This window comes from Staurois parvus, unplaced genomic scaffold (assembly GCF_062004578.1).
Source record: "Staurois parvus isolate SC_StPar_1 unplaced genomic scaffold, SC_StPar_1.0 ptg000634l, whole genome shotgun sequence".
Taxonomy (NCBI): Eukaryota; Metazoa; Chordata; class Amphibia; order Anura; family Ranidae; genus Staurois; species Staurois parvus.
This window is the reverse complement of record NW_028318430.1, coordinates 6,063,740-6,083,449: the sequence shown is the minus strand read 5'-3', so window position 1 is coordinate 6,083,449 and position 19,710 is coordinate 6,063,740. Positions and strand designations below refer to the sequence as shown.

The 19,710-nt window shown below is 39.8% G+C and overlaps 1 protein-coding gene across 2 annotated transcripts in view; it reads left to right on the top strand.

The window, feature by feature from the left end:
• Nucleotides 1-19,710, top strand: part of SLC9A7 (solute carrier family 9 member A7) — a 106,788-nt gene that overhangs the window by 44,644 nt on the left and 42,434 nt on the right. For both annotated transcript variants that reach the window (XM_089693514.1, XM_089693515.1), the window contains exons 3-7: nt 1,743-1,820; nt 9,056-9,132; nt 15,088-15,200; nt 16,234-16,339; nt 17,053-17,194. In XM_089693514.1, coding sequence (XP_089549640.1) covers nt 1,743-1,820; nt 9,056-9,132; nt 15,088-15,200; nt 16,234-16,339; nt 17,053-17,194 — 516 coding nt within the window. The remainder of the gene's footprint in view (nt 1-1,742; nt 1,821-9,055; nt 9,133-15,087; nt 15,201-16,233; nt 16,340-17,052; nt 17,195-19,710) is intronic.

Here is a 19,710-nt window from a genome sequence, read left to right as displayed (position 1 = left end):
TCAAAGGCCTTCACTGAATTTGCTTGTTTTGCCCATAAGGCTTTCAGTACTGTGACCTGAAATAGATTTTCACTGAAGACCCTGTGTACCCTGAATCACATTGGTTAGTACTTTTAATGAAGTCATATTGGGCAGCTATTTTGCTTTTTAAAGCGGTATTAAACCCAAAAGCAGACATTTATTTGTTTGCAGCTTACCAATTCTTGGATGTGATGGCTGCATTTGTTCTTTTTTTTAGCCTTTCTTTCCTTTATTTTCACATGGTTATCCATGCAGTAAGTCTCTTGTTTTTCAACCGATCAAGCTCTTCTGCAAATGCATCAGTTAGAGGGATGAGACAAACCATTTACCGCTGACAAGGGTTATTACAATGATCAGCTTTTATTTATGCATGTAAAACCTTTATCCCAAAAGAAACAAGCTATTTGCTGTAATTGCATTCAAAGTGTGAGCTGGAGTTTGGATTCAATTGGTTAGTGTTGGTTAGTGTATCTAAATCTGCTAGTAAATTTAACACTCCCCACACCCTCAACTTACATTGCTGCTGTCCAAAGGTGTCCCCTGTGCTCCTTCATCATGAGTGGAAGCACTCCAATATAAGAGGTGTATTAGTGGCAAGAGCACCAAGTGTAAAAAGAGGAGAAAAAGCCTATAAAAAGAAAAACTAATGCAGCCACCACATCTAGGGATTGGTAAGCTGCAATATATAACATTTTTAATTTTGGATTAACTACCTCTTTACAAATGGAAACTTTAAATGAATACTCAATTTACAATAGCAAAAAGTAAACTATAAAAGGGGTTTGCTCTGTGCTTACATCAGAGGATCCTTGTTCAACTGCACAGTCTGCACAAGTGTCCCAGGGGCGGACTGACAACTCATGGGGCCCCTGGGCAATAGGGGATCATGGGGCCCCTGTGTCCTTGCTCAAACTCAAAAAAAAAAGCCTATGAAAAAGGTACCAGGGACATCTCATGGGGCCCCCTACTGACCCCGGGCCCTCGGGCAGTGCCCGAGTTTTCAAATGGTCAGTCCGCCCCTGGTCTGTCCTTGCTCCTACATTTGAAGTTCAGAAGAACGGACACCATGGCCCTGTAAGTTGCAAGCAAGAGTTTCTGGCCTGATGTCAGACGGTCATTACAAGAATGTGTTTTTGTTTTTTTTTTAATACAAAAGGAACCAATGTAACAAGTATAATCAAAAGTCAAGAAACTCTCCTGCTGTAAAAGAGGCATGACAGTTGACCAGTAGGAACTAGGTGGTCTATGACCAATATCTTGGTCATTTGCTATGAAAGTATGATAACTGCTTCAACAATTACAACTGGAAGGTTGCTCAGGTACAAAACAACTAAATAGGCACCCATTTTGTTATTATACTGTTATCTGTAGTTCATTATATTCTATGAACCATAGAAATCCTAGGTGAGGAGGCTGTCTGAGACAGCCTCAGATTCTCTCTGGACTAGAAAGGAAATCCTTTCTCTGAATTTTTTATTTTTTTTTCTAAATGCCAACCTGCTTTTTTACACTGATGTAAATGAAGAAAATTGTGTGAGAAATAATAGTAGGGATAACGTGTACTGTATGGTTCCCTTATTTATAATCGCCCAAAAGAAAAAAATCTACGCTTGTTAAATATTTCGTAAGTCATGTGTATGTCATATATGTAAAGACACATTTAAAAAATATGTTAAAGGTTTTAAGATTTCACCCACTAAAGCTTGTATCGTTTGTTACAGGTGACCTTCGACCCTGAAGTCTTTTTTAATATTTTACTGCCTCCGATCATTTTTCATGCAGGATATAGCCTAAAAAAGGTAAGACAAATCAACTCCCACCGCTTTATTCATGTTTTTTGAAAAGCTGTGACAGTTCATGATTTGTTGACTCAAAAAAAATAAAAAAGCCTTTTTTTTTTTCTTTTTTTTATAAACAGAACAAAGATTACAAAATGCGTTTTTAAGACAAATACTTTGTGTATACTGATATTTCTCTAGGCAGCCAGTGAGATCACTAGCAATTCTTCAAATAGTATAGTGGTGCCTGGATAACTGAAAGCATGCACTATTACCAAGGAAGGATCACACTGTTTTCAGCTCCAATAGAAGATAGGATGTGGTCAGACATGGAAACACAACCCAAACTTCTGCAGGGATCTGTGGTAGCCAGTGCACCTCTAAACCTAAATTTGGAAATGTGTTTTTAGGCCTGTGGAACAAGGATTGGAATACATGTTGCAGACACCTTCAGCACTGACTTATCAGGGGGAAACCAAGTGTTCTGATAAGGTTTTCTAACCTATTTAACTGCTATCATTGCTGATCAGCATTGGCTGTTTGTGTCTGTGGGTTTCCTATAGACATAAGATTAGTAGCTTTTTTTTTTTTTTTTTTTTTATCTTGTGTCTACAGGCATCTTTATTCAGCTGTGTGAGTGGAGAAGATCTGTATCACATTTGCATGCTGCAAACAATGGGATTTTTCTGATGAGCCAACTGTAAATATGAAATATTTAGGTGATACTAAAAACACACAGTTTACCACAGTTTTGACCTCTGGAAGATTTACTTCCTGACAGGTCATTTTTTACTATTTGGCACTGCTCTATTTCAACTGGTAATTGCGCAGTCATACAACGCTGTACCCAAATAAAATTTTATGTCCCTTTTTTTTTCATACAAATTGAGCTTTCTTTGATGGTGTTTGATCACCACTGGGGTTTTTTTTGTGATTTGAAAGGAAAAAGACAGAAAATTTTGAAGAAAAATGTTTTTTTTCTACTTTTGGTTACAAGAAATATCCAATAAACTCAGTTAGTCATAAATTTAAGCCAAAATGTGTTCTGCAACATGTCCTTGGTAGTTATCAGTTTGTTCTTCAACTGAGTTGAAAAGTTTAGAGGTTACATTAAAGGTGGAAAAAGTTCCTAAATGATTTATCTTTGTCTAATTTTTTTACATCACAGAAACATGACATTTTAACTGGGGTGCGTAGACTTTTTATATCCACTCATCAGCAGTTAGAGCAGTCTTGTGACTTCAGCTGAGCACTTGTTAAAGTTTGTAGGAGCTCCCCTGGCTGGGAGGGGATCTTACAGACCTTGACATTATCTGATGTCAGTAATACAGTGGTCAGTGAAAAATTTTATATACTGACACTGTATTATTGGCACTAGCTGGGTGATGGGGCAGTGTGTGTGTGTGTGTGTGTGTGTGTGTGTGTGTGTGTGTGTGTGTAAAATGTAGTGCTTATTCTCACTGCGGTATTTTTGCAGAATACAGAACATGATTCCCATAGTGACTGAGTATGAACAGAATGTAATACAGCATTTGTTGATAGTTTTTATGATGTGGGTTTAGTGACACTTTAAAGTGTTACTAAACCCACAACAGCCTGTATATGCAGTAAAGAATGTTTGTTATACTCATTGTGGACCCTAAGGAGTTAATCCTCTGCATTGTGTAAAAAGGCCATTTGATCCTTTATTCTCTGTTCCTCCCCTTTTCCAAGCAACCACCTCTTATCTCCTGATAAGACAGGCTGAATCGTAGGCATTTGCACATGCTCAGTTTGGTGTGTACTGCTAGAGAGGTTTTGTGTTTTTTTTTTTTTCTTCTTGAGAGAGTGCATGTGACCAGCACAGGGCCAATCAGCACTGGTCAGACAGAGGTCAGGGGTTTTGCATCCTCCTAGAGCAGAAAGAAAACTCCTCCTAAAAGCTTTAGCTAGTGCTGGGCTGGACACTGATAGAAGTCACAGCTCTAACTGCTGATGAGAAAACGTATGTAGCAGTTTATATTTACTAAAATAATTTCCCTTCCATGTTGTGTGGGAGACCAGATAGAATGAATGCAGGGTCCTGGGTTTAGTATCACTTTAAGTGAACATGCAAGCTCTGAGATAATGTAAAAGTGGTTCCTATTCCAGATTTCAAGCTCCTCTAGGTACCTGTCAGTTTGGACCCTCTACAGTATATAGTGCTCAGTGATGTCAGGCGTCAGTATCATTCAAGCAGCTCTCTTGATTATTCCTTTTGCTTGCCCCCTACCACTCCTTGTAGTATACCATTGGCCTATCTCTTGGATGGGCAGCCTTTTAACCAGTACTAGATCTGAAAAAATAAAGTAGGGATATCCGCACCAGCAACTTAGAATCTGTTTGCTGTTTCAATAATAGATCACTTCTGTTTTTTTACTACTGGTTAGGTTAAAGTTTTTGTATGAGATATCTACTGGCATACAGGCCTTTGGAGCTGCCTGCAACAGGATATAGCAACTAGCAATAAACTTTTCTATGTGATTGCACATGCTTACAAACATACAAGTGTAATATTAGACCGGAGTTGGAGTTTGACTTTAATGTATTTAAAAAATACCAAAAACCTCTAACTGTAATGTTTCAAATACATTTTCTTGAAATTGATGCAGAACTATTTTTAGTAAGTGAGAATTGCATGGTTTCATCAGTGACGTATAAACTCAGGTTTATAGAACTGAAACTTGACTAAATATAAACTCAATGATTACATAATCTTAGAATGGACGTGTGCTAAAAGCACCAACTTACCTGTGTATGCTTTTATATATAGTTAATTGAAACCATTAACCAAGTATTATTACAAATAACCCAGGATAAAATCATAGGGAATGTTTCTATAGTTGGTAAGGCTGACCATAGATGGTTCAGGTTTTTTTCGATCAGCCTACTGGGTAATCGATGATGATTCTATGTTCCCTAGTGGTGTAAAAACAGTGACATGGCATGCATAGTATGGGCAATTGTGGCGATGTTGGCGACTTAATAAACTGACAGATGTGAAAGTACAGGCGTAACAGTCATAATACATGGCAAATTGTGTAAGCACACAGGTAGCTGTGTGAAATACGTGGAGGTTAGGTTATACCAACACACATGCAGCCATATCTATACAGAGACAAATATGGCAGCACACAGGCTGCTGGCGACTTAATAAACTGACAGATGTGAAAGTACAGGCGTAACAGTCATAATACATGGCAAATTGTGTAAGCACACAGGTAGCTGTGTGAAATACGTGGAGGTTAGGTTATACCAACACACATGCAGCCATATCTATACAGAGACAAATATGGCAGCACACAGGCAGACCCCAAATGGAGCACATAGAGATGCTGGAGGAAAATATCAAATTTAAACTTTAAGCATAGGAGAATGGACAGGGATTTGGGTGCAGTGGCAATGTGTGTCAATGGTTCATGCTCTACATGCGAGACTAGTTGCTTCTGTGCTGTCAGTGAAGTCATGTGCAGTTAGCATAACTCCCAACTTTTTTTTATTTGAAAGTATGGTTGGTCCCGCTTTTGGAACAAAAACCCACTGGCCCTCTTTTCCTCTCTTTGGTCTAATGTACAGATCTCTATAAGAAAGTGTACGATTTAACCATTAAAGTATTGAACTGCACTAAAATTTTCATCCAAGCTCTAACACTATATTTCCAAAAGTATTGGGACGCCTGCCTTTACACGCACATGAACTTTAATGGCATCCCAGTCTTGGTCCATAGGGTTCAATATTGAGTTGGTCCACCCTTTGCAGTTATAACAGCTTCATCTCTTCTGGGAAGGCTGTCCACAAGGTTTAGGAGTGTCTTTGGGAATGTTTGACCATTCTTCCAGCAACGCATTTGTGAGGTCAGGCACTGATGTCAGACGAGAAGATGCCAATCAAGTTTCTCCACCCCAAACTCTCTCGTCCATGTCTTTATGGCCTGTGTGTTGTGCATTCGTGTGCAGTCATGTTGGAACAGGAAGGGGCCATCCCCAAACTGTTCCCACAAAGTTGGGAGCATGAAATTGTCCAAAATGTCTTGCTATGCTGACACCTTAAGAGTTCACTTCACTGGAACTAAGGGGCTAAGCCCAACCTCTGAAAAACAACCCCACACCGTAATCCCTCCTCCACCAAACTTTACACTTGACACAATGCAGTCAGGCAAGTACCATTATCCTGGCAACCGCCAAACCCAGACATGTCCATCGGATTGCCAGACAGAGAAGCATGATTTGTCACTCTATAGAACACATCTCCACTGCTCTAGAGTCCAGTGGTGGAGTGCTTTACTCCACTGCATCCGTCGCTTTGCATTGCACTTGGTGATGCAGCTGCTCGGCCATGGAAACCCATTCCACGAGGCTCTCTACGCACTGTTGTGCTAATCTGAAAGCCACACGAAGTTTAGAGGTCTTTAGCTAATACCTGCAGACAGTTGCCATCTTCTGCGCACTGTGCGCTGATCCTTCTCTGTCATTTTACTTGGCCTACCACTTCGTGGCTGAGTTGCTGTTGTCCCAGTTGCTTCCACTTTGTTATAATGCCACTAATAGTTGACAATGGAATATTTAGTAGCAAGGAAATTTCACGGATGGACTTACTGCACAAGTGGCAACCTATCACGGTACCATGCTTGAAAGCGCTGAGCTTTTGAGAGCGACCCATTCTTTCACAAATGTTTGTAGAAGATGTCTGCATGCCTAGGTGCTTGATTTTATACAGCGGTGGCCATGGAGGTGATTGGAAAACCTAAATCCAATGATTGGGAGGGTTTCCCAATACTTTTGGCAATATAGTGTACTTCATTGGTTATTTTTAAAATCCAATATAAGGGAAAAGTAGGAGGTGAAAGCACTTGAAGGATGAACTAAGGATTTGTTGCATATATATATTCAAAATCAAGTGTTTAGCAATTTTTTTACATTCAAGGCACTCTTGCCTGGGCACCCTGGTTGAAAAAGGCTTTTCTAAATGATCTACATAACTGGTGGCCAGGTAGGGTTGTGTCATACTTTGTTCTAACCATGTGCATATGTCATGGCTAAATCAGTATGTTTATGTACAGAACAGAGCTTGGGGTGGACAAAGTGCCTGTGCACGTTAGCCCTCAAACATCTAAGGGTGCATTTTATTTCAACAAACGTCGTGTTTAAGATTCTAAAAATGGAAAAACCATACCAAAGAAGATATCCTCACACCAGTCTCTTCTTTCTGACATCACTATCTCCATATCTCAGAAAGTTAGGTGGCATGCGTTAGTGATGTCAAAAGGAAGAGCCTGGTGCCAGGGTATCCTTTTTTAGTATTATTTTTTTGCTTTAAGAATTTTAAAAGGGAGCTTTGTTGAAATAAAATGGGCCCCTAGACTTTAAAAGGCTAAGCTGCAAAAGCACTTTGTCCACCCCAAGGTCTGTCCTGTGCCTAAACATGTGATTTGGCGTTGACATTTGCACATGTTTATGTCAAAGGTGTCCTAGCAGAGGATATTTAGGCTGCTCTTTGGCTCATTCCGGTTATGTAACCGCAAACGGGAAGTTGCCTGGGGCCATCAGAAGGAGGCCACTATGTGGGATACTTTTTGGGGGGATTACCTTGGGAGGTGACCGCACTGCTCATTTTTGATGCCTGCTGTAGACCTAAATGGGGATGTGTAGGTGACAATTCACTCCTCAAAAAGGAAGTGAAAACCCTGATTTATCCCCATAATAGGAATCTGCATTGAAGTGAAGTTTTGTAGCCCATAAAAGTAATTCTTTAACTGGGGCACATTTTTTGCAGTTATGCCCCTTTTATTTTAGGCTTGGCTGCAGATATTCGATAAGCCTGTTTTGTTTCTATGCTCAGAGTAGAATATACGGCTAGTTGCAGACAATGTGGCCGCTAGATGTCACTATTCCACTTAGTAGTAACCTAGTGCTTGTATTATTCAAATTATGTTATGTTTGCTTTTTCTTGTGTATTGGTTGGCTGTGCTGCCTTTAGTTGAGAATGTTCTGAAACTTTAAGAAATGTATGTGTTCTATAGATTATGGAGTTGTCTTGGTTCTGTATTGTGTGAGAAATTGTTCTGCTGCTATCCTGTGCAGTTGCTGCTTCTGGTATTACAAACTAGTTTCTGTTCAAAAATCCCCTTCAACTGCACAGTCTATTTTGGTCAACTATAGGGGTTACACAAAAAAATAGAAACACTACATGATGTGCAGGTGTGAAAGTGACATGTTCCGAGTTGAAAGTGATGTAACATTCTTTTGCTTCTGCTGTGTGATGAGACACCTAGCTAACAGGTGGGAAGTCTCACTTTCGTCATTCACTGCATATGCTGCTAGTAATACAGAGTCATGTAAGAGTTTACTGAGCTTCAAAGAGGGCAAATTGTTGATGCCGCTTAGCTGGTGCCTCAGTGACTGAAGTTTCCAATTTATTTGCCATGTAGCAAGTTACAATATCAAAGGTTTTGACGGCATATACACACCTTTGCCTGATGAGCAGAAGCATGGTGGACATGGACAGTTGATCGAAAGAGACAAAAGGACATTGCGTAGGATTGTGGCCAAGAATAAGAAACCAACTGCTGCAAAAGTGACTGCAGAGCTCAATCTCAGTCCCGTGAATACAATAAAATGAGATACCTGGCACTCTTTGCTTTCCATTGAGTCCACATTGAATTTATTAAAAGTTGTGTAAAAGGCAGCTTGTGTCCCCCAAACACAGACCCTGTTCCAAAGCTGCTTGTCATATATTTGGATCAAAGTACCTACAAAGCATGTTCTGGTATCATTCTGCTAAACCCACAGTGACCAATGAAGTACTGCTATAATAGCCGCTTCTGTGTTGCTGTTTACTGCATTTAAAACCATATTGCTATCCCTGAATTTAGATTTTAGATATTTTTTTTTCATTCTGTCATGACCAATAAATATGTAGGTTTTTGGTGTTTTAACTTATTTTGTCTTTTTCCCAGTTGTACTTTTTAACAGATAAATTGATTTTGAGTATCATCTGTATAGCTACTATATAAACAACCACTTTGCGCCCTAGAATATAATGAGCCCTTTATTTCTTTATAAACTAGTAAAATCATGTCTGACCGATGTCATTTGCTCCTAATTCATTAGTGGGTTGCTTACCTGAATAGATTGTACATGTTCAGCCCACAGAATAGCTGGTTGATCTCTTATACCTGCTTTTTTTACCTAGACGTAAACCTGAAATGAAAAAAAATGTTGTTTTCCCCTTTTTTACAGAGGCACTTCTTCAGAAATATTGGATCCATTCTTGCCTATGCTTTCTTTGGTACTGCAGTCTCATGCTTCATCATTGGGTGAGTCATAAAAGTGTGACGATATGGATGATTTACGGTCATACAGCGAAGGGATGTTTGAAAATGATATCTCTGCTTGTGTCTGCATACTGTGCTTCATCCAGATTGTGCGCTGGCAGCAAGACCGCTATATTTATCTTCCAGTTTTCTGACCCTGCAAAAGATTAGTGCAGCTATAAATAATATGCAAAAAAGGAACTGTGTGCTTTTCACAATGAGATCTTGTGTACTGTTCATCTTATACCTTATGCTGCAGTGTATTACTTGACACTTGTCTTTGACTGAAACATGGAATGGGATGAAATAAATGCTTGTGATGCTTCCTAGCAACCATTCATCTTCAAGTATACACTGAAAGCAACAGTGGGAGAGTAAAGATTGATTTTAATTGGTTGTTATGATGCCACACCGATACCTTTCTGGTACATTTTATTCCTAGTGACAGAATCCTTCACACTGGAAGGGATAGTTAAGCTGGCCATGCGCGGCTGACGCTGTGGAAGATTTCTGCTAAATCAGACATGATTTGAAGTTGTGGGTTGCCCTTTTGGCAGCACCTGGCTCGGCAAAAGTCACTTTAAAAAAAAACAAAGAAGCCAGATGGCAAGTTTTTGGTCAAACAGTGGCTGCATTTAATCAGATGCAGTCACTGTTTGGGTATTCAGATAGGGTGTCCTCGATCTACATGGTTTATTGTAGATGGGGGAATTCATTGACTTCCCTTATTCAGTCAGCTGGCTGAATGAGCGAAAACTAAACCTGTATGGCTTGCTTTAGTTTCTCCTTATGGTACATAGAGGGAAGGACAAGAACTCTTATGTTCTGTATCATGTCTTGTGAGCAGCAGATCTGGGCACTGATCCCTTACAGGAAAGGAAACATTTCAGGATGTGCAATGGAAATATAGGGTTTTGATCCTAGAGAAATATATAGATAGAATATGGTAAGCTTTTTATAAGCTTGGAAATGCCTTTAAAATTACTGAATAAAGTTTTGGGAGTAGGGATGGTCCAGCAGTGGTGTCTGTAAAAATCTTAATTCCTATAAAGTTCAGCTTTTTCTTTTTTTTTTCAGAAAAAGTACAATGGAAGGGCCTCATCAAAACTGGCGTAGCCACAATTATTCAGAATCTGGAGCATCCATGCATGGCAATTAATCCACTTATCTGTTTCATTTTCAAAGCTTAAAAAAGAACTTTACCCAGAACAATCAGTTTCCAGATTTTATTGGCAAAGCTTAATTGAACAAGCTGAAGTTAGAAGCTGATTATCTACCATGCACAGTCGCACCAGATTCTGAGTGCTCCAGTTTTAGTAAATCTACTAAACAATGTTTTTTTCCTGAAGCATTAAGGTATTTGAATTTAATAATCTAAACAGTATGGCAAAGTGTTGCCCTGCCAGGGTATAGAAAGAGGTTATGACCCAGGATTTTCAATCAGGTGGGTTGAGGGGCTCCAGGGAGCTTGTGTCATGGAGAGGAAACTGGCTTTTCATTTTCCTCAGTGTTTGGTAAAGTCCATGCTGGGACCTGGAGCATGGAGATTTCAAAGTGACCCAGTTGGTATTAAATCTCCAATCCTGAGTCCAGGTTTTGTGAACAGCCAGCACACTAATTGGTCAGGTGTGTGTTGGGATTTTAGTAGTGACCTGACCATGGTTCTGGGCTCCACCCCGGCAGAAAGGAGGTTTGGCCCAGGAGGTCTGGTGCTGCTAAGTGTATGGTTGAAATGTTGGTGAGCGAGCAGTCTGTAGAAGACCGACAAGGGCCTGGAGGGTAAGGCCAGAGCAGCAGTTCTGCAAGTGCAAGCCAGAAGGGCTGAATGTTTGTGTTTTGTTTTTGGATGGGTGACAAATGCTGAATACACCTGTGTGGGGAAGCTCAGTGATTTCTGAACTTTTTCTTTTAATAAAATTTGGCAAGAAAAGCCCGTAAAAGAAGAACTAGAGTGGCTGCCTCCTTCAATGGTAGTTCTTGCAACAGTTACAGAATATCAGACGCACAATTTTTTTATTCTATTTTATTTTCTATCACATGATACCTGGTTACAAAGAGCTCCTTTTTTCATCTATTTTTTTGTATTGAAGACCTTATTTGAGGCTGCAATAATCCCAAGTATTCTAGTACAGGGCTTAAAATTTTGAGTCTAGACCTACTAGACAGGCACAAACCTTACTCTCCACCAGATGCCCCACCCAACCTTGCCCAGGTCCTCCCCCAGCCCTGCCTCCAACCACGCCCCCTTAAAGCTTATGAAATTACATTTTTCTTTAGAATAAAGAGTCCAAAATATAAAAAAGTGTAATTATAACATAGCTTTATTATGTCAATTTAAACATAACAGCAATAGCTTAATAGCAATAGGGTGCAATCAAAATATCAAGTTTTACAGCTTTAAACCTGTAATGAACATTTTGTATTTTTTTGTTTATCTCCTGCATCTTTAAAGAGACTTTTTAATATGACAATATGATTTTTGTTAGTGAGCACATATTTTCAGTTATTATTGCAGTTTTTTTCCTTAAACTGATTTTTTTAATAATGCTTTTATATTTTTATTATTCATTTATTAAAGTCCAGTCGTATTTTAGCAGAAAGTTATACAAAGAAAATCAATGTGTTTTGCAGTGGTTTCTCTACAGTGATCCCCCAAGGCGGAGAGCGGGCCTCTTCTCGTGTCCCCTGCCGTGGGGGAGAGTGGACCTCTCCTCGAGTCCCCCACGGCGGTGGAGAGGGTGTCTCCTCTCAGCGGAGGTGCTCATCTCCTGCACCTGTCCCCACAGCGGCACTGCCGGTGTAATGGCGGTGCTGAAGAAGCCAAAAACCAGAAGTTGGAAACCGGAACTCGGCTTCACAATGAGGCTTGGAGCGCAGGTGCAGCCGCTCCATCTATCATCTGTGCTCGCCACTCGCCAAACAAGAATTTCTCCTTGCATTGGGCAAGCAGCTTTTTCAAGCCCTGTTCTAGTATATAGTATTTTTTCATCTGATTAGCAAATACACAATCCTGTACACTCACCGGCCACTTTATTATGTACACCTTGCTAGTGCTAAGAAAATATCCCCCACACCATTAAACCAGCACCAGCCTGAACTGTTGAAAGCATGGATCTATCCTGCCTTGTATTAGGTTGTTTACGCCAAATTCTGACCCTACCATCTGAACGTCGCAGCAACCAGTCTACCCATTCTCCTCTGACATCGATAAGCCATTTTCGTCCACACAACTGCTCACTCAATAGTTTCTCTTTTTTGGGCCCTTCTCTGTAAACCCTAGAGATGGTTGTATGTTAAAATCCCAGTAGATCAGCAGTTTTTGAAAATACTCACACCAGTCCTTCTGGCACCAACAACCATGCCACGTTCAAAGTCACTTACTTCCCCTTTCTTCCCCATTCTGATGCTTGGTTTGAAGTTTAGCAAGTCGTCTTCACCACGTCTTTATGGCTAATTGCATTGAGTTGCTGCCATGTGATTGGCTGATTAGCAATTTGTGTTACCAAGCAATTGAACAGGTATACCTAATAAAGTGGCTGGTGACCGTATAATTTAAGGAAAACTGCTAACTTCATTGGAGATTCCTAAATATATCTGTCCTGTAGATACTTGAGTCATTACAGGAACTTCCATAGACAGATTTTTAGGAGCTAGGATCTGCCTGCTATACCACACAATCAGTTCCACTGTTGTAGAAAGTACAAATCTGAAACTCCGTGTCTGTTAATATGCAATACTCTTGTCTGGTATATCACCAACAATAAAGGTGCAGTGCAGCAAACATAAGGATCGTGGTGGGAATACTAATATTTTACCTCAAACTTTGTGCAAATGTCAGAGAAAAGCTGTGAACTTGCTTGTAAAAAAATTATCCTGTGTATATATGTGTGTGTGTGTGTGTGTGTATATATATGTGTATATATGTGTGTGTATATATATATATATATATATATATATATATATATATGTGTATGTATGTGTGTGTGTATATATATGTATGTATGTATGTATGTATGTATATATATGCACCAAAATGAAAATTCTGGTGCCGAAACCGATTACGAAAATTCAGAATGCATGTGTCCAAAAACCAAACTGAAACCGAAATGTCTGCGTATGTGGGGGTGGGGAGGCTCTATTTTTTTTTCTGTATTTTTTTTCTATTTGTATGTGTGTGTGTGTGTGTGTATGTGTGTGTGTGTGTATGTATGTGTGTATGTATGTATGTATGTATGTGTGTGTATGTATATGTGTGTATATATATATATATATAATGTGTGTATGTGTATATATGTGTGTGTGTGTGTGTGTATATATATATATATATATAAATTATTTACTTTTTTTTTTTTTTTTTTAATTTCTGCCTTTAATGCTATCACATAGGGGACCAGTAGTCCCCTATGTGATAGCATATGAGTGACAGGTCCTCTTTGTAGGGGGGAGGATGTGGGGAGGAGCAGTATATACAGTGAGGTAGTAGTGTATACAGAGAGGCTCCCTCACTGGCTGTCACTATATGTCAGTGCTGATTTTTAAATGCAATTGCCGCCTTTTTTTTCCTTCACTATAGCTCACAGAATTAGCTGTCACTTTCCCCAGAGCTAAAGGAAACTTTTTGTTTCTTTTATCTCCAGAAAGAAACTAAAAGGAAATGTTTCTTTTAACTCGGGAAATAAACTAGAAGGAAACTTTTTTGTTTCTTTTAGCTCTGGGGAAAGTGACAGCTGATTCTCTGAGCTATAGTGAAGAAAAAAACTGCCGGTAATTACATTTAAAAACCGGCTCTGACATATAGTGACAGCCAGTCACTGTATACACTGCTCCTGTCCTCCCTTTCCCCCTCACATCTGCAGTACACACAGTCCCCTATATTGGCTAAATTTTTCCTTTTGGCAGAATGCCGATAGGGCTATTTTCGGCCGATATGTTTCAGTGGCCGAAATTTCAGTGCATCCCTAGAGCCCTGCCATCGCCTTTTTGGCTGAATGTGGGTGAACCCGTTATATAAGGCTCTGGATTTCATTGACTCATTCATATGCTCATTTAAGACAGATGGTAGTTAAGCGCTTTGTATGAATATGTGTGTGGCCTGGGTCTGATTTTAAGGAGCTAACGTTATCTTACCTTTTTTAATGTGAATAGAGGATTCTTGGCCTATTGGCCTTATTACCTATTTGTGATCTCAAAAAAGCTGTTCATTTTATTTACACCGCTGTTCTCTTTTAAAACCTTTTTTTTGAGGGGATCTACTGATCTCCTAACTGTTCTTTGACTCTGTCTTGGTTTTGAGGACCCAATCAGCAATCTGTGATCTGGCTTCCCACTGTGGGAGAGGTAATGCTGTTGAACCTGTTTGTTACCGTATTATTTTGACTATATTATTAAAGGCCCATGACCCAGAATTTTGTCAAAATTACCTGTTGCTTTCTTTTTTTTCCTCCACATTTCACCTCATTTTATCATTTATCCTGTTTGTACAGCATAAGTGTATTTATGTACTGGACAAACTCAAAATTGCAACATTGGTGGTCAGAAAGTAACATTAAAGAGATTTATTTTTTTCAAATTAAAAAGAAGGAACAGCTACCTACTCTGTCAGTGATATTGCACAGAAATGTAGCTTTCCTCCTATTCAAGTAGTCCCCTCTGGCATTGTAGGCGGTTTTTACCTGAATACAGAGAATGCATTAAGGTAAAAACCTTTAGACTTTAGGACAAATTAAGATCTGCATCACAAGGTCTCTGTGCCAGTCAAACGCTGTGCTATGCTCTAGTTAGACCCATGATTTCTGTCAGACTGATGGATTCTGCGTTTGTGTGTTCCTTACATAAGACAAACGTGGAATGAGAACATCTATAACAAGAGTTCAAGTAATAATTTCCCTTTTGTTTACTTCTGCAGTTGCAAAATAAGAGGCCCCTTGTGGTTTGTGTTTCTTCTCTTATTCCTTACAGAAATGTCATGTATGGAGTAGTGAAATTAATGAAGTTAGTTGGTCAGCTTGATGGCAAGTTTTACTATACCGACTGTCTCTTTTTTGGAGCCATCATCTCTGCCACAGATCCAGGTACACCTAATAATGTTTTATATTTATTGTATGTATTGTGCATTATTTGCCAACCTTTATGGGGGCTATTGTAAATATTTTCACACAGAATTCACAGAACCTTTACCTATACACACAATTTTTACAACTAAATACCAATAAAATGTGAGTCTTTGGTTTAAGTTATGTGAATCTTGTGGCGGGAAAAAATATACATAGACCCTTGTAAGTTTTTATTTTATGTTGGTGGCTTCAGGGCAACTGGAAGCGGCTTCAGGGCAACTGGAAGCGGCTTCAGGGCAACTGGAAGCGGCTTCAGGGCAACTGGAAGCGGCTTCAGGGCAACTGGAAGCGGCTTCAGGGCAACTGGAAGCGGCTTCAGGGCAACTGGAAGCAGCTCCAGGGCAAAGTGGGGTCAACAATTGTTAATGCTAAGGGATGAAGGAGAATTTGCACTCGTGCTTTTTTATCCTCTAATTCACTCAAGAGCCTTATCCCATAGGCCTGACGACTTGTAGATGGAATATTTTACCTGGACACAAGTCTTTCAAACTGGGAGTTCAATATGTAGACCAAAGGAACGGGTACAGAGGTGAATAATAATCACACATCACTATTAAACTTAACCCACTAGTCTTCAGAATGCTTGGGTAAGAATTAACCCATTTGTGTACACCTGGTGGACAAAACAATTACTTGTGGTGTGGAATTGTTCCAGTGCCATGTTCCAGCTTGATCATTGGGAACAAGAAAAGTAGGTATTTTGCTTTAGATTTCTGGGCAAGCCGTGTATGTACAGTGACCAGTTCCAGTCCTATCAAAGACAGTCAGATCTTTTTCCCACCCCCATACTACTACAGCCTTTTTTTAAGACATTTTTTTTTAAATTGTATATAAAAGCCACCACTAGCAAAGAACTTTTTGTTTTACTGAATGATTTGTTTTACCTAAGATTCAGCTTAGAAAAAAGATTTTAGCAATTGCCTACATGTCTTGTTAATTACGAACTTATAGTTTACTCTTTTTTTTTTTTTCTTTTTTTTTTTTTTTCAAGTGACTGTCCTAGCCATATTCAATGAGCTGCGGGCAGATGTGGACCTGTATGCTCTTCTGTTTGGAGAAAGTGTCCTCAATGATGCTGTTGCCATTGTGCTGTCATCGTAAGTACTTTGCTCCTTCGTTTTATTGAAAATAAAAGAAAATAAAAGAAAATATAACACAGTAAGGAACAATACAATAGTGACTCGGTGGTTACCAGTGTTGGGGTCCTGACTTGACTTCCCACCAGGGGGCTATCTGCTTAGAGTATGTATTCCCTTTATTTTAAGGCATTTCATTCTGGAGCCCACCAGCTCCTTGTGGATAGTTGTCAGAGATAACTATTATTATTATTATTATGAAAAACAAAAAATGATACAGCAGGATAAACATGAGACTTGGAGACGGGTAAATTGCATTATGCTGACCTAAGAGTGATTGAATAATGACACCCTTTTGTTTTTTTGGGAGGATGCATGTTGTCTGCTCTAAATCCAAGTTGACTAGGCCAAAATTCAAGCCATGGGTGGCCGTGCAAGAACTTTTAGTTGGCAGAAGTAGAGCCATGTGGAAAAATGTTTGGCCAAACATTAACTGTCAAATCAGATGCAGTCACTGTTCAGCAGTTCAATTATATTTAGGTAGGCCCACAAGCTAAATGAGAGAAAATTGAGTCATCTAAGGCCAGCTATAGTTTAATATTTCCTGACCTATAAAGAGCCTTTTTGATTCGTTTTTAATATCCCTTGCACTTTATTTCCTCTACAGTTCTGCTGCTGAATTTAGCCACAAATGTCTGTTTTCCCAGATGTTAATAATGTTCTGTGTTTCTTAGGTCCATTGTTGCTTATCAACCAACTGGGGAGAACATGCACACCTTTGATGCTGCTGCCTTTTTCAAGTCTGTTGGCGTTTTTGTCGGCATTTTCAGTGGGTCTTTCGCAATGGGTGTTTGTACCGGTGTAGCAACAGCTCTTATATCCTTTCTTTTGCACACAGAATTATCTGTTTTCTCACATAATGCTTGTAACTCATACTTGTATTCTTTAACCAGAGAATGACTGTTGGTTTTTTTTTTTTTTTTTTTTGAGTGCTTCCTGTTTTCCCCGTTTATGCAACCCACATAGTTACAAGGGATGTTCTGAGCAATTTTTTGCTCTGCTTACTTGAGGTGATTGTTTCTGTTGCAAATGCACCAATACAGCTAAAATCGAGTACTGGCCGTGTTACTTTTTTTAAATTTTCTTTGCACTAACATATCATTTTTCAGGACAAGCTTTCCGGGGTGTTTCCCCTTATTCAAGGTCTAAAGAGTATTGCTTTGACATTGAAGAAGGGAGTACAACCCGAAAGCTTGTCCTGAAAAATTGTATGTTGGCACAAATAAAATAAAGTATCACGGACAGTACTTACCGTATTTTTTGCTCCATAAGACACACCTGATCATAAGACACGCCTAGTTTTTAGAGGAGGAAAACAAGAAAAAAAAAATATTCTGAACCAATGGACTGCAGACATAGTAGAGGAAATGACCAGAGACTGCAGATGTACTACAGGAGATGACCGGAGACTGCAGATGTACTACAGGAGATGACCGGAGACTGCAGATGTTCTACAGGAGATGACCGGAGACTGCAGACGTACAACAGGAGATGACCAGAGACTGCAGACGTACTACAGGAGATGACCGGAGACTGCAGACGTACTACAGGAGATGACCGGAGACTGCAGATGTACTACAGGAGATGACCGGAGACTGCAGATGTACTACAGGAGATGACCGGAGACTGCGGATGTACTACAGGAGATGACCAGAGACTGCGGATGTACTACAGGAGATGACCGGAGACTGCGGATGTACTACAGGAGATGACCGGAGACTGCGGATGTACTACAGGAGATGACCGGAGACTGCGGATGTACTACAGGAGATGACCGGAGACTGCGGATGTACTACAGGAGATGACTGGAGACTGCGGATGTACTACAGGAGATGACCGGAGACTGCGGATGTACTACAGGAGATGACCGGAGACTGCGGATGTACTACAGGAGATGACCGGAGACTGCGGATGTACTACAGGAGATGCAAAAAATATTTAAATGAAAAAATATTCAAGTGGCACATGCATTTATATAAAATTCCCACAACAATATATAATTATAAATGTTGATATCAATAATCTATATAATACAAAAAAGTCCAAATAATTCAGTCCATCCAGTGATCACCACGTGAAAAACTCATGAATAATTCATAAAAATGACTCATTCAGTCCAGCAAATAATCACCACGTGGATACCTGTGCAAAAAATATATCTGTGTAGTGCTCCCCTCTCAGGTGTGCACTCACCAAACAGTGTTGCCTCCCACTCTCATGGTTGGCACACTGAACTTTGATAAATAATTCTCCAAGGCCCAAATCAAATATTTCTTCCTTCAACCAGTAGTACTGGACTCCTAGGATAACCGTTCCCGATCTCGAAAGCCAATAAATCTTCCTTCCAATGCTCCACTCATAATATATCATATAGAAGATGAAAGACGAGAGAACCCCACATGGTGCAGTACCATTTAAAACATTTATTCGCCACAGTCAGTAGAATGCTACTTACAAAATGCAAATAGTATTAAAGCCCAAAGATATTGATTGCTTGAGTTACTTATGAGAGGAAAGCCGGAACAGTTATCACACCACTGCTGACCCTCGATCTCAGATGCTCCCGCGTCACTTCCGGTTCCGGTCCGCGTCACAATAAGTCTGCTTGGAGAATTATTTATCAAAGTTCAGTGTGAACACCATGAGAGTGGGAGGCAACACTGTTTGGTGAGTGCATACCTGAGAGGGGAGCACTACACAGATATATTTTGTGCACAAGTATCCACTTGGTGATTATCTGGTGGACTGAATGAGTTATTTTTATGAATTATTCAATTGCCCAGAGCTTTTCATGTGATCACTGGATGGACTGAATTATTTGGACATTTTTTGTATTCTATAGATTGTTGATAATATCAATATTTATAATTCTATATTGTTGTGGGAATTTTATATAGATGCATGTGCCACTTGAATATTTTTTCTTTTAAAATATTTTTTGCACGTTTTATAATTAAAAGTGGCAGCGTGGAGCTTGGGACACGGTTATAATTTCAAAAGAGATTATTTTGAGGAATTTAAAGTAGGTTGTGTGGTATTTGGGATACGGTTATAAAAGGTATATGTTGGGGAATTTATATTTATTCAGCGTGGTTTTGGGAGTTTTCGCATTCATAGTACAGGAGATGACCAGAGGCTGCGGACCTTTTGGGGAGCGGGTACCCGAATTTTGACAGGTACACGCTCCCACGTCCACTGCAATTGCCTAGGCGATCGGAAGTGGAAGATGTCCTCCCTCCCCGTAGTCTTCTGGGACACGTGACAGGTCCCAGGAGACTATGGGACCATTCACAAAGCGCAGCGCTTCTTGCGCATGCACAGTGGGCACCTGA